The sequence below is a fragment of the Pecten maximus genome, chromosome 12, assembly GCF_902652985.1.
Source record: "Pecten maximus chromosome 12, xPecMax1.1, whole genome shotgun sequence".
Taxonomy (NCBI): Eukaryota; Metazoa; Mollusca; class Bivalvia; order Pectinida; family Pectinidae; genus Pecten; species Pecten maximus.
The window spans coordinates 32,496,415-32,510,788 of record NC_047026.1 but is presented as its reverse complement, the minus strand read 5'-3'; the positions used below and the strand labels follow the sequence as shown (position 1 = coordinate 32,510,788).

General features: G+C 40.1%; 1 protein-coding gene across 1 annotated transcript; it reads left to right on the top strand.

Annotated features, from left to right (window-relative positions):
• Positions 1-352: 352 nt before the first annotated feature.
• Positions 353-4,589, top strand: LOC117339655 (spondin-2-like). The gene is given in 5 exon segments (XM_033901366.1): positions 353-900; positions 3,164-3,375; positions 3,531-3,710; positions 3,712-3,988; positions 4,179-4,589. Coding segments are annotated over 5 exon segments (1,089 nt in total). The 5' UTR covers positions 353-683; the 3' UTR covers positions 4,382-4,589.
• Positions 4,590-14,374: the final 9,785 nt, after the last annotated feature.

Below are 14,374 nucleotides of genomic sequence, written 5' to 3'. Positions count from 1 at the left end.
ACATGTTTATTTCTCTGTTAGTTAGGAATAACGAGTACACAAAACGATTCCTCTCGGTTTAAACAACAACACACTCGGGAATTAAAACGCCATATTAACAATTAGGACCAATTACACCTGTTTATGTTTTCAATGGCGCTGGTTTTTACTTTCGACCGCAGAGAAGACGCTTTGAACAATAAAGAAATCTACTCAAAGCAAGCGTTAAAGGTTTTTTCTTTGGCAAATTTCCCATCGAGATACAGCCCAATGACGTCACAATCCCCACCTTGCCTTAATGTTATTTATCAACTCCCAGCCGAGAAGCATCTGTCTCCATACAATAATGTTACAGCGCGCACTCACGTGAACTATATCTTAGCTGACCTTTGACCCTATCCTCATCTAACCTTTCTCACAGCAGATGAGAGATACGGAAAAATAATTAACCTATATGTTGGACACGTTAATCCAGCCTCCCGGACGTCCGTGTATATAAGCATTCTCTCCATATCCACGCGTACCATACCGAACAGCATCAGCAACCCGCACGGACGTCTAACACACCGAAACAAATACGATATACGATTTCCGGATCGAAGATAATTAACTGATTTACGTTCGTGTTGACTGATTTTGAATTCACAAATTCCAGCAGTTATTCTAGTATTTAAATAGACTAACTTGTAATCAAGCTAAGGGCAATGGATGTCCAGTTTGCTATACTTTGCCTGATTGCAGTCGGTCTTCTACTGGTCAATGTAGTGGACACTCGTCCCAGGAAGGCCAAGAGACGTGGTCGATGTCAACCTAAGATGTTAGCGGAGTACAATCTGACGTTCTACGGAGACTGGTCCCCAAAGAAGTTCCCTCGATTGTACCCTCGTGTCAGACCCCCAGCACAGTGGTCAAAACTCGTCGGTAAGAACTAACTTATTTAACATTTTATTATTCTCTTCGTTAGTTCTAGATTGCAATGTTGATATGCAAAAAAAAATGTAAAAGGCCGAATTAATTCACAGATATAATGTACTTGTAACCGTACTATCAACGTGTTACCAATGTTCATGAGTACCATATTACATGTATATGTTTTTAAGGAATGCGGCTAACTATCTAAGTTAAACATATAGTTCCTCTTTGATGGACACAAACGGCTGTCTACCGTCCTGTCTATACTAGCAGACACCAAAAGTCGTATTGTTAAGAAATTGAGAGAGAATAACACAAGAGTATATGAGAGTAGTTATAGATAAAGTCCCCTGTTTTAGATTCTCTCCATTTTTGGTATGGTTTGCTATTTGAAGTGGATTGAAATAATTTGAAGAAAAAAACAACCAGTTGAATTATTTCATTCACACTCCTACAACCTGAAAGGCGCGCTAACCTCATTAATATATAATGTTATGAATATTGGCGTAGTAAATTATTCTGAAGATGTTTCATTTCGCCTTAGCTGAGGACGAGGTATAGATATAATCCTAGTGGTATATAAACAAAGGAACCATCAGTACCACCAATCAAGACTTCCGTATAAAGATTCCCATTAGATATAACAAATCAATGTGTATTGATCGTAAATCGATCTTAACATCTAGCCTACATTTGTGTAATTAGCAATAAGATACATTCTAGACATTCTAGGACCACTACTACTTCGTATTTTACATTTTCTGATATAATTAACGTCCAATACAGAACGGAACTGTTCATGATCAACTTAAATCTGACACGTGTTTGATCATTGAGCGTACCGGCATGTTTCATATTTCCGTGCACATGTTTCGGTGCGGACCGGAAGTTATCAGATAAATCCTGATTATTTGGCATTTACAATAGTCAGATCAATTACATGTACATTAAATGTTGTGCATGTTACACACATTTCTCAGTTATCATAGATATTTCATGTAAAAGTACTGAATATCAAAATGATGCCGGCGAATTAGAGCAGATGTCTATTGTGGCTTATATGTATACAATGTATATATAAATGACTGATGGTTATAATATGTATATGATAACTATTATTATCATTGAATTGTCAACTGTTTTTAAACTCTTTAGGATCAAAGAGCGTGGCTATGTGAGAACATCATTACCGCATTACTATCCAAACACACACGTACTTGACAGTGTATCTTTTTACATAAATGTAAAACTAAAAGTTATCAATGTGTATTGCTAGTGAAGATTTAGTTATAAAATTTTTACTTAATACCTAGAATATATCCATAAATACGTCAGACAAGGATTTGAGAGGTTAATGACAGAGGTGATTTTCTGCTGATTCAGCTGGCTATAACAGTACGCGTTAACACATAACAGGCGTTGGCTTGTAACATCATCAGACAGACCCCCCGCGAGGTGTCAGTTACCGCCCCAGGCACAGTACCAATTTCCCCGTTATCTAAGTCATACATTAGAACAATGCTTGCAGTCTTTAATTCTAATACGATTGAACTACAATAAAGCACTAAATGAAAAATAATTCAAGTAGAGCTGTTTTGGCTAACAGCCATCTTTCGTCTGAGGAGATTTATCTGCTCCGCCCTAACCTTGAACGCTCCACAGTTCAAACTGGAAATTAATATAAAACACCTCGGCTGCCCTGTAGGATCCTCGTCGGTAGAAGTCCGTGGTAGTGGAAGCTAATGATTAAATTGGAAGATTTATACCTTCTCATGAATAGATTTGCCAAACACCGATTTCCATCACTCTCCAAAGACCACACATATTCCAAAAAACTCCGGCCAGAAAAAATGTATAACATGTTTCTGATCTGGCACTTGGCCGTCAATGTACGAACAAATGTATAATATTCAATGTATGTACTTCCTAATGCATGATCGATATTGATACTTCTGCTTTAATTATCGCTTGCATACATCATAACTTGTATGATAGTATGTGCATAAGTGACAAACTGTCATTAGGCATTAAACATACAAAAGGTAATTTTATTTGTATAAATATATTTATGAATCGTATGTATGTACATGTATGTATGTGCGTACATCACCAAGGCATCCAAACATAAAATGCGCGAGATCAATTTTATTCATGTACTTAGATAATATAATTTTTATGTAACGATCCGCATTCGTAGATTATTAAGTTAAAAACTGTCTACACAAGTTCCATAACCTGTTTCTCACGTACAAACTGATTTTATTATTTTCAGGTCGTTCCCATGACAACACGTACCAACTGTGGACGTTAGGCGCAAACGCAAGTGACGCGGTCAAGGCTTTTGCTGAGGATGCGGATTCATCGACACTGGATCAGGACGCGCAGGCGTACAGGGGCATCTTCGACTCATTTACCGCCGCTCCGATAGAGAGTGGGATGGGGCGATCCGCAGTCCGCTTTCTGGCAGACGGTCAGCACACGAAGGTAAAATGATACGTGTTATTAGTGTTTACATTAAGAATAGTAATTTCTACTTATAATTACGTTAGCTAGGATTCGTTCATTCATTCATTCATTCATTCATTCATAGTAAGACACCCGGTGATGTTACAGATGTCCTTTCACGGTTATGTTTACAGATGTCCTTTCTTGTGAAAATTGTGCCCAGTCCAGACTGGTTTGTGGGAGTTGCCTCCCTTGACCTCTGCCGTAATGGACGATGGAGAAAGCAAATTAATGTGGATCTTGTTCCACTTGATGCGGGGACTGACCAAGGACTAACGTTTACATCACCGAACTGGCCAAACATTCCGGCTGAACCCTATCAGTCAGATCACCAATACACAACCCAACCATCCAGCCAGTTCCTTCTTTTACCCGGAACAGGAAACGTTACCACGAATTGGTCATATTGTTATCACGGAAGTTGCCGAATACAGACGAAGGGGGCGGAAGCTGGATGCATCGCCTACTGGACCAAACGTCGTGATATTTGACCCGGAAGAGGATGAAGATTATCATGATAATGGTTTAAATATTGGTGGGCTAACAGCAGTGTCTGGATCTACAGGCGCCGGAAATGACGTTGAAGAAAACGGTGAGGATATGAAATAGCACACTTTATTATAATTATACTTAATCATATTCATTAGAATGACACAAAAGTAGGTTTACGATGAAAGTGTATCTTACTTTGTCGCTCCTTTATTTAATTTGAATGACGCACACATCCTTGCAGTAACTTTGGTTGAGCTATTGTTTCAAATGACTGTATTTTGTCTATCTAGGTAAGCCCCAAGACTGCACAGTATCAGAGTGGAGTGAATGGTCACCATGCTCAAAGACTTGTGGATTTGGAGTTCAAACACGATCACGTGACATTATTCTGTTCCCTGTAAATGGCGGATACGGATGCCCAAGACTAACAGAACAAAACACATGTGGGAGCATGCGCAAATGCAAATGGGGTCATTTTGATTATCTTATTTAAAAGATCTGGTTGATTAGGAAGCGTCGTCTAGACAAAGTTGTTGTTTTTGTTGACTAATTTATTGTTAAGTTTCAATAGTGATTTGATATGAAAATTTACAATTTTTATTTTTTATACTTGGTGTAGAATGATAAAACTGTATAGTTTAAATAAGGTGTGTTGTCTGATGTGATCTCTTGTGAAAATAAAACTTAAGAATCTAATCTGACGGACAGCATTGTATTATTTTATGTACGCCTGTCAGTAACGCATTGTTGTATGATTACAACTCGCCCATTATTAGCGTCTGTTGCTGTTCCGCTAGACAAATGTCCTATTATAACCCTGACTGTTCGTGTCCCTCTAGACGTCCGTCCTCATATAACCCTGGCTGTTGCTGTTCCGCTAGATAAATGTCCTATTATAACCCTGACTGTTGCTGTTCCCCTAGATAAATGTCCTATTATAACCCTGACTGTTGCTGTTCCCCTAGATAAATGTCCTATTATAACACTGACTGTTGCTGTTCCGCTAGATAAATGTCCTATTATTACCCTGACTGTTGCTGTTCCGCTAGATAAATGTCCTATTAAAACCCTGACTGTTGCTGTTCCGCTAGATAAATGTCCTATTATAACCCTGACTGTTGGTGTCCCCCTAGACACCCATCCTCATATAACCCAGACTGTTAGTGTTTCACTAGACACACGTCCTCATATAACCCTGACTGTTGGTGTCCCCCTAGACACACGTCCTCATATAACCCTGACTGTTGATGTCCCTCTAGACGTCCGTCCTCATATGACCCTGACTGTTGGTGTTCCCCTAAACACGTCCTCATATAACCATGATTGTTGGTGTTTCACTAGACACACGTCCTCATATAACCCTGACTGTTAGTGTTCTTCTAGACACGCGTCCTCATATAACCCTGACTGTTGGTGTCCCTCTAGACGTCCGTCCGCATATGACCCTGACTGTTGGTGTTCCCCTAAACACGTCCTCATATAACCCTGACTGTTGGTGTTTCACTAGACACACGTTCTCATATAACCCTGACTGTTAGTGTCCCCTAGACACACGTCCTCATATTACCCTGACTGTTGGTGTTCCCCTAGACACGTCCTCATATAACCCTGACTGTTAGTGTTCTTCTAGACACACGTCCTCATATGACCCTGACTGTTGGTGTTCCCCTAGACACGTCCTCATATAACCCTGACTGTTAGTGTTCTTCTAGACACACGTCCTCATATAACCCTGACTGTTAGTGTTCTTCTAGACACGCGTCCTCATATGACCCTGACTGTTGGTGTTCCCTTAAACACGTCCTCATATAACCCTGACTGTTGGTGTCCCTCTAGACACACGTCCTCATATTACCCTGACTGTTGGTGTCCCCTAGACACACGTCCTCATATTACCCTGACTGTTGGTGTTCCCCTAGACACCCATCCTCATAAAACCCTCACTGTTGGTGTTCCCTTAGACACACGTCCTCATATAACCCTGAATGTTGGTATCACCATAGACACCCGTCCTCGTATAACCCTGACTGTTGGTGTCCCTCTAGACGTCCGTCCTCATATTACCCTGACTGTTGGTGTCACCCTAGACACTCGTCCTCATATAACCCTGACTGTTGGTGTTTCCCTAGACATCCGTCCTCATATAACCCTGACTGTTAGTGTCCCTCTATACGTCCGTCCTCATATGACCCTGACTGTTGGTGTTCCCCTAAACACGTCCTCATATAACCCTGACTGTTGGTGTTTCACTAGACACACGTCCTCATATAACCCTGACTGTTGGTGTCCCTCTAGACGTCCGTCCTCATATGACCCTGACTGTTGGTGTTCCCCTAAACACGTCCTCATATAACCCTGACTGTTGGTGTTTCACTAGACACACGTTCTCATATAACCCTGACTGTTAGTGTCCCCTAGACACACGTCCTCATATTACCCTGACTGTTGGTGTTCCCCTAGACACGTCCTCATATAACCCTGACTGTTAGTGTTCTTCTAGACACGCGTCCTCATATGACCCTGACTGTTGGTGTTCCCCTAGACACGTCCTCATATAACCCTGACTGTTAGTGTACTTCTAGACACGCGTCCTCATATGACCCTGACTGTTGGTGTTCCCTTAAACACGTCCTCATATAACCCTGACTGTTGGTGTCCCTCTAGACACACGTCCTCATATTACCCTGACTGTTGGTGTCCCCTAGACACACGTCCTCATATTACCCTGACTGTTGGTGTTCCCCTAGACACCCATCCTCATAAAACCCTCACTGTTGGTGTTCCCTTAGAAACACGTCCTCATATAACCCTGAATGTTGGTATCACCATAGACACCCGTCCTCATATAACCCTTACTGTTAGTGTCCCTCTAGACGTCCGTCCTCATATAACCCTGACTGTTGGTGTCCCTTAGACACACGTCCTCATATAACCCTTACTGTTAGTGTTCCCCTAGACACACGTCCTCATATAACCCTTACTGTTAGTGTCCCTCTAGACGTCCGTCCTCATATAACCCTGAATGTTGGTATCACCATAGACACCCGTCCTCATATAACCCTGACTGTTAGTGTCCCTCTAGACGTCCGTCCTCATATTACCCTGACTGTTGGTGTCACCCTAGACACTCGTCCTCATATAACCCTGACTGTTGGTGTTTCCCTAGACATCCGTCCTCATATAACCCTGACTGTTAGTGTCCCTCTATACATCCGTCCTCATATGACCCTGACTGTTGGTGTTCCCCTAAACACGTCCTCATATAACCCTGACTGTTGGTGTTTCACTAGACACACGTCCTCATATAACCCTGACTGTTGTGTCCCTCTAGACATCCGTCCTCATATGACCCTGACTGTTGGTGTTCCCCTAAACACGTCCTCATATAACCCTGACTGTTGGTGTTTCACTAGACACACGTCCTCATATAACCCTGACTGTTGGTGTCCCTCTAGACACTCGTCCTCATATAACCCTGACTATTGGTGTCCCCCTAGACGTCCGTCCTCATATAACCCTGAATGTTGGTGTCCCACCTACACACCCGTCCTTATATAACCCTGACTGTTGGTGTCCCTCTAGACGTCCGTCCTTATATAACCCTGACTGTTTGTGTCCCCCAAGACACCCATCGTCATATTACCCTGACTGTTGGTGTCCCTCTAAACACCCATCCTCATATAACCCTGACTGTTAGTGTCCCCCCTAGATACACGTCCTCATATAACCCTGACTGTTGGTGTTCCCCTAGACACCCGTCCTCATATAACCCTGACTGTTGGTGTTCCCCTAGACTCACCCATGTGGGCCAGCCAATGTAAAGGAAGACCAAATAACTTAGGCTACAAACTATTCAATTTGTACAAAGAAAACTATATATACATTGCAAGTGGCCGAGTTGTGAAAGATAAATTAGCTGGAAAAACAACTTGTAATGAAACAAGTGTCTGACTATTTTTTTTAATTTAACCCTTTTATTTTCTGATGACTACGAAAGCGTACTAGAGCCACATTTAAACTTCTTTATTTTTGTAATATCTACACATTAAAGTGAAAAATTTACAGATTTAAGTGTATAATTTACAGATTAAAGTTTAAAATTTACAGATTTAAGTGTATAATTTACAGATTAAAGTGTGGAAATTAAAAATAAAAAAAGTTTAAATGTGGCCCTAATACGCTTTCGTAGTACGATGTCCATTGCAGACTCGAATTTTGTCTGAAAAATGGAGTTCGATAACAAACAAATAACTATGTAAAATGGAACATTGACAAAGTAATGAACTTTGTTAATTATATTAAAGACGATGATAATGAAATTGTCGAAAAATGGACCTGATTTCGGGAAAATCGTCTAATTTAGTTACAGCTAGTGAAATAAATAATGTTGTTAATGCCATGAGTAATTTATTTAAAGATTCGGCAAAACAGACATTTGGTGAAAAGAGGTTTTTTTTCATAAAACACACATGTAAAAAAAAATCTAGCAAGCCCTGTTTTACACGAAATTGTCACCTTAAGAGGTTCGATTTTCATAGAGCCAAACTCTGTTATAATGTCGAACAAAATCCCATAAACAAAACTATTTTTAACTTTTAACAAATTTTATAGATTGGTGAAATTGACGGAACCTGTAGGGGACAGATTGGAGAATATTGACAAAAATATGTTTTAAGAAGGGAGATAACTCTTATGAAATCTTTGAAAGTGAAATCGAATAGGAAAACTTCGATGATTTACTAAATGGCGAAATTACATTGTGAAATTACTAAATCCATTTCTTGATGGAATGTTAAATGAGTATTCAAAAGCAACTGTAGAATCATTTAAACCATTATATTGTAAATTATTTAATGTTATCTTATTAATACATACTGCATACCAGATTCCTGGAAGATAGGGGTAATTAAACTTAACGATGATTCTGATAATTAAGATAATTATAGAACAATACGTTTGTTTCATGTCTTGGTAAAGTGTTTACATCTATTCTTAATAACAGATCAAATAAGATGGCGGATGAAAATCTGATAACTTTTGCCCAAGCTGGATTCAGAAAAAAAATTCTTGTCATTCTACTACTGATAATATTTTTATTCTTCATGCCTAAACCTATATCAATTTTTCACTGTGAAAAAAAAAAGTTGATTTATAGATTTCAAAAAGGCATTTAGTTCGGTTTGGAGACGTGGGTTACGGAGAAAAAGTCCAGCAAAGTAATGTAACCGGGAAAATATGATTTAAAGTTATTTTTAATCTATATGCAAATACCAAATCTTAAGTAAAAATGGAAATGAGGTATTTTGAAATGTTCAGTTGTAATGTCGGCGTAAAACAAGGGGAAATGTATCGCAATTTCTACTTGGCATTTATCTGAATGATCTAGAAGACTTTCTTGTAGAACAAGGTGTTAAATGCTTACAAGATATAGAAAATTGAGGTATTATATTGCAATGGATGGAAGCTTGCATTAAATACAAATAAAACTAAATTGTTATATTTCCAAAAAGAAAGTGTCGAACGAATCTTAATTTTGCATTATTTAATGATGTGGTTCTCGAGGTACATTTCCCTATTTAGGGAACCTAACGCGCTAACCATAGGATATGTTCGTTACCGACTGCGGGCATACTACCGCAGTCAAAACTAGGTACAATCCTTAGACTTGAAATTTGGCATAACAATAGCATTTAAGAGTGGCTACAAAGGATGCTATTTTTCGTTGACCTTGACCTTCATTCAAGGTCAAATAATCAAATAAATAAAAAAGTGAAAACTATTCTTTCAAGTCAGGTTCTTTATCTGTTCATTTTTGTCCTTGTATAATCAATGCATCTTGTAGTTTTTGGTTGGTACTAGCTTTTCTCTGTAACATGTTATCAAAAAATATGTCAAGGTCAAGGTCCCAAGACGAGGTCAAATCGAGGTCAAAATTTTAAAATTCAAAATGATTTAATTTTTTAAATGCATTTCAAAGTGCATAATTAATCAAGACGAATTGTGCAAGTTTTATAGTCATGCAACGAAAAATGACGTAGAAACAGCACTTTGAAAAATGTTCGTTTTCCCGCCAAAATTCAAATTTGTCCCAGAAATGCAATTCATTTCCCTCTTCTCCTATATCTTTACATACACATATTTGACATTTGACACAGTGATAGCATGTACGAATGCCTACAAATTCTTTTACTTTTCATTGACCTTGACCTTCGTTCAAGGTCATGGAGGTCAAATGATGAAAAATCGAAAATTTCAAATTCTCTTAAATACGGTTTATTTTCATCATATATGAAAGAAAACGTTCTTTAGAAGGTGTTTGCAACGTTTCAAGGTCAAATCATCAAATATATCTCAGAAAAAGCCCTTTGGAAAACATTTTACTGCCAAAATTAAATATTACACTGCAATTACACTTGAGATGTTTCTCTTTCAATACTCTGACAACTACATACTTAATAATTGGCACATCTATAGCCAGAATGACTGGCTACAAAAATTATGCACATCTTTGACCTTGACCATCGAAGTTCAAGGTCACAGAGACGGTTGAAAGTCAACTGATCGGTTAAAGAAGGGAAGCGAAAAAAACGAAGAAAAAACGAAGAGAAAACGTAGGTCAAACGTACAAAAGCGTTCGTCAGAACGAGAACATGTCTGCAACCATTTTCTAGTTGGAAATCCCGTGTTTTGATCTTGATGGAATTATGGATTCAAATAGTGAAAGAATGTTTGAAATATATCTATAAAGGTTGGCTTGAACTTTATCTGGGATTATCACAAAATATGTATATTCAAAGAGATTACTTCAAGTTTGCTGTGAAACAAAGATTACAAGACCAATTTATCCAAAAATGGTTCAACGATATTGACAGCTCTTCAAGAGGGTCTACCTGTTCTACATATCAAAGAAACTTTGTATTTGAAAATTATCTTGTGAAGTTCAAGCCAAAAGAAACAAAAATAATTACTAAATTTAGAACTTCAAATATACACTTACCTACAGAAAATGGGAAATGGATTGAAGTACCCAAAGAAAATAGAACTTGCAGTCGATGTTTTAATGAAATCAGTGACGAATATCATGATTTATTAAAATGTGAACATGCAACTGTTAAGTAGATTTATCTACATTTATTGATATTATTTATTCCAAATTACTACTGTACTAATCCTAGCCTTATGATAATACCCTGTCTGTCTGTGTCACCTCATGTGACCCTATCTGCTTGTGTCACCTCATGTGACCCTGTCTGTTTGTGTCACCTCATGTGACCCTGTCTGTTTGTGTCACCTCATGTGACCCTATCTGCTTGTGTCACCCCATGTGACCCTGTCTGTTTGTGTCACCTCATGTGACCCTGTCTGTTTGTGTCACCTCATGTGACCCTGTCTGTTTGTGTCACCTCATGTGACCCTGTCTGTTCGTGTCACCTCATGTGACCCTGTCTGTTTGTGTCACCTCATGTGACTCTGTCTGTTTGTGTCACCTCATGTGACTCTGTCTGTTTGTGTCACCTCATGTGACTCTGTCTGTTTGTGTCACCTCATTTGACCCTGTCTGTTTGTGTCACCCCATGTGACCCTGTCTGGCTGTTTCACATCATGTGACTCTGTCTGGCTGTGTCACCTCATGTGACCTTGTCTGTCTGTGTCACCTCATGTGACTCTGTCTGTTTGTGTCACCTCATGTGATACTGTCTGTCTGTGTCACCTCATGTGACCCTGTCTGTTTGTGTCACCTCATGTGACCCTGTCTGTTTGTGTCACCTCATGTGACTCTGTCTGTTTGTGTCACCTCATGTGACCCTGTCTGTTTGTGTCACCCCATGTGACCCTGTCTGCTTGTGTCACCTCATGTGACCCTGTATGTTTGTGTCACCTCATGTGACCCTTTCAGTTTGTGTCACCTCATGTGACCCTATCTGCTTGTGTCACCTCATGTGACTCTGTCTGTTTGTGTCACCTCATGTGACCCTGTCTGTTTGTGTCACCCCATGTGACCCTGTCTGCTTGTGTCACCTCATGTGACCCTGTCTGTTTGTGTCACCTCATGTGACCCTTTCAGTTTGTGTCACCTCATGTGACCCTATCTGCTTGTGTCACCTCATGTGACCCTGTCTGTTTGTGTCACCTCATGTGACCCTGTCTGTTTGTGTCACCTCAGGTGACCCTATCTGCTTGTGTCACCTCATGTGACCCTGTCTGTTTGTGTCACCTCATGTGACCCTGTCTGTTTGTGTCACCTCATGTGACCCTGTCTGTTTGTGTCACCTCATGTGACCCTGTCTGTTCGTGTCACCTCATGTGACCCTGTCTGTTTGTGTCACCTCATGTGACTCTGTCTGTTTGTGTCACCTCATTTGACCCTGTCTGTTTGTGTCACCCCATGTGACCCTGTCTGGCTGTTTCACATCATGTGACTCTGTCTGGCTGTGTCACCTCATGTGACCTTGTCTGTCTGTGTCACCTCATGTGACCCTGTCTGTTTGTGTCACCTCATGTGACTCTGTCTGTTTGTGTCACCTCATGTGACTCTGTCTGTTTGTGTCACCTCATGTGACCCTATCTGCTTGTGTCACCTCATGTGACCCTGTCTGTTTGTGTCACCTCATGTGACTCTGTCTGTTTGTGTCACCTCATGTGATACTGTCTGTCTGTGTCACCTCATGTGATACTGTCTGTCTGTGTCACCTCATGTGACCCTGTCTGCTTGTATCACCTCATGTGACCCTGTCTGTTTGTGTCACCTCATGTGACCCTGTCTGTTTGTGTCACCTCATGTGATACTGTCTGTCTGTGTCACCTCATGTGACTCTGTCTGTTTGTGTCACCTCATGTGACTCTGTCTGTTTGTGTCACCCCATGTGACCCTGTCTGTTTGTGTCACCTCATGTGACCCTATCTGCTTGTGTCACCTCATGTGACCCTATCTGTTTGTGTCACCTCATGTGACTCTGTCTGTTTGTGTCACCTCATGTGACTCTGTCTGTTTGTGTCACCTCATGTGATACTGTCTGTCTGTGTCACCTCATGTGACTCTGTCTGTTTGTGTCACCTCATGTGACTCTGTCTGTTTGTGTCACCCCATGTGACCCTGTCTGTTTGTGTCACCTCATGTGGCCCTGTCTGTGTCACCTCATGTGACCCTGTCTGTTCGTGTCACCTCATGTGACCCTGTCTGTTCGTGTCACCTCATGTGACCCTGTCTGTTCGGGTCACCCCATGTGACCCTGTCTGCTTGTGTCACCTCATGTGACTCTGTCTGTTTGTGTCACCTCATGTGATACTGTCTGTTTGTGTCACCTCATGTGACCCTGTCTGCTTGTGTCACCTCATGTGACTCTGTCTGTTTGTGTCACCTCATTTGACCCGGTCTGTTTGTGTCACCTCATGTGACCCTGTTAACCAAAGGCAATCAAGCAATGCACACGCTGAATGTTATTTCCAATTATCATGTATAAATACCAAATACAAGAAAGAACATTAATTATTCAGTTTTATTTACATAAATAATACACACTTAACTTGAATATTTATTTCAGAGTTATGATCGATATGCCAGACTTTGTTGTGCCACCTTGGCCCAGGGTTCTAATAATGAATGTTTGTCTCACAACTTGATAGATCTACCCCCGCGTACCACAGTACTTAGAAATGTCATTTTGAAATTGGTGTTTCTGGAAACGAAGCTTCAAGAGTAGGAACTTGTGTTTTTTTTAAAATGCTGCATTGATGTTAGTTGGCAAATCTCACAATGTAATGTTTGGTAGTCTCTATCAAAAACACCAATAATCTCGACATAGCATTGCATTTGAAGACATTTGTTTACAATTATGGTAATTGCTAATTTTGTCGTGAAATGTAACAAATGAATAGTACATGTATAGGAAAAATAGTTAAACAATATTACCTGCCATTTAATGTCCTTTTACAACTTTACATATGATTCAAATCATATCCTTTCAGCTTTAGTCCTAATAATAAGCGTTTTCACACACTCGCTGCTTATTTCTCACAATGTTTGATAAATTAATGTTCACATAACACTAAACTCATCTTATACACAAAACAAGTCTCTTTCGGGAAGTAATTCGTTCACGAACAAACTATTTTACGGTGATAAAAGCAAGAATATATAATTTCTTGTAGTTCATCAAGTAACACTCAATGTCAGCCCCCACACAGCATGTTTACGTGTTTATGTATAATGCTATTTCTGTTGCCGTCACGTGTAATAAGGGGGGGGGGGGGCTTACGTGAATCTGATGTTATATTGTGATTACGTGATAAGGTGTACAATGTGGGTAGTGTGACGTCAAACAAGATACACAGAATATGCAGGTTCGATACGATTCTGTAGGACCCCGGTATATATATGTTACGACAGCGTGACGTAGGGACTGGTGTATGTTGGTAGGAGGAGTGACGGGTAGACAGTGTGACGTCATCAGTAGGGGTAGATCTGATGTAGGAGGGGTGACGGGTA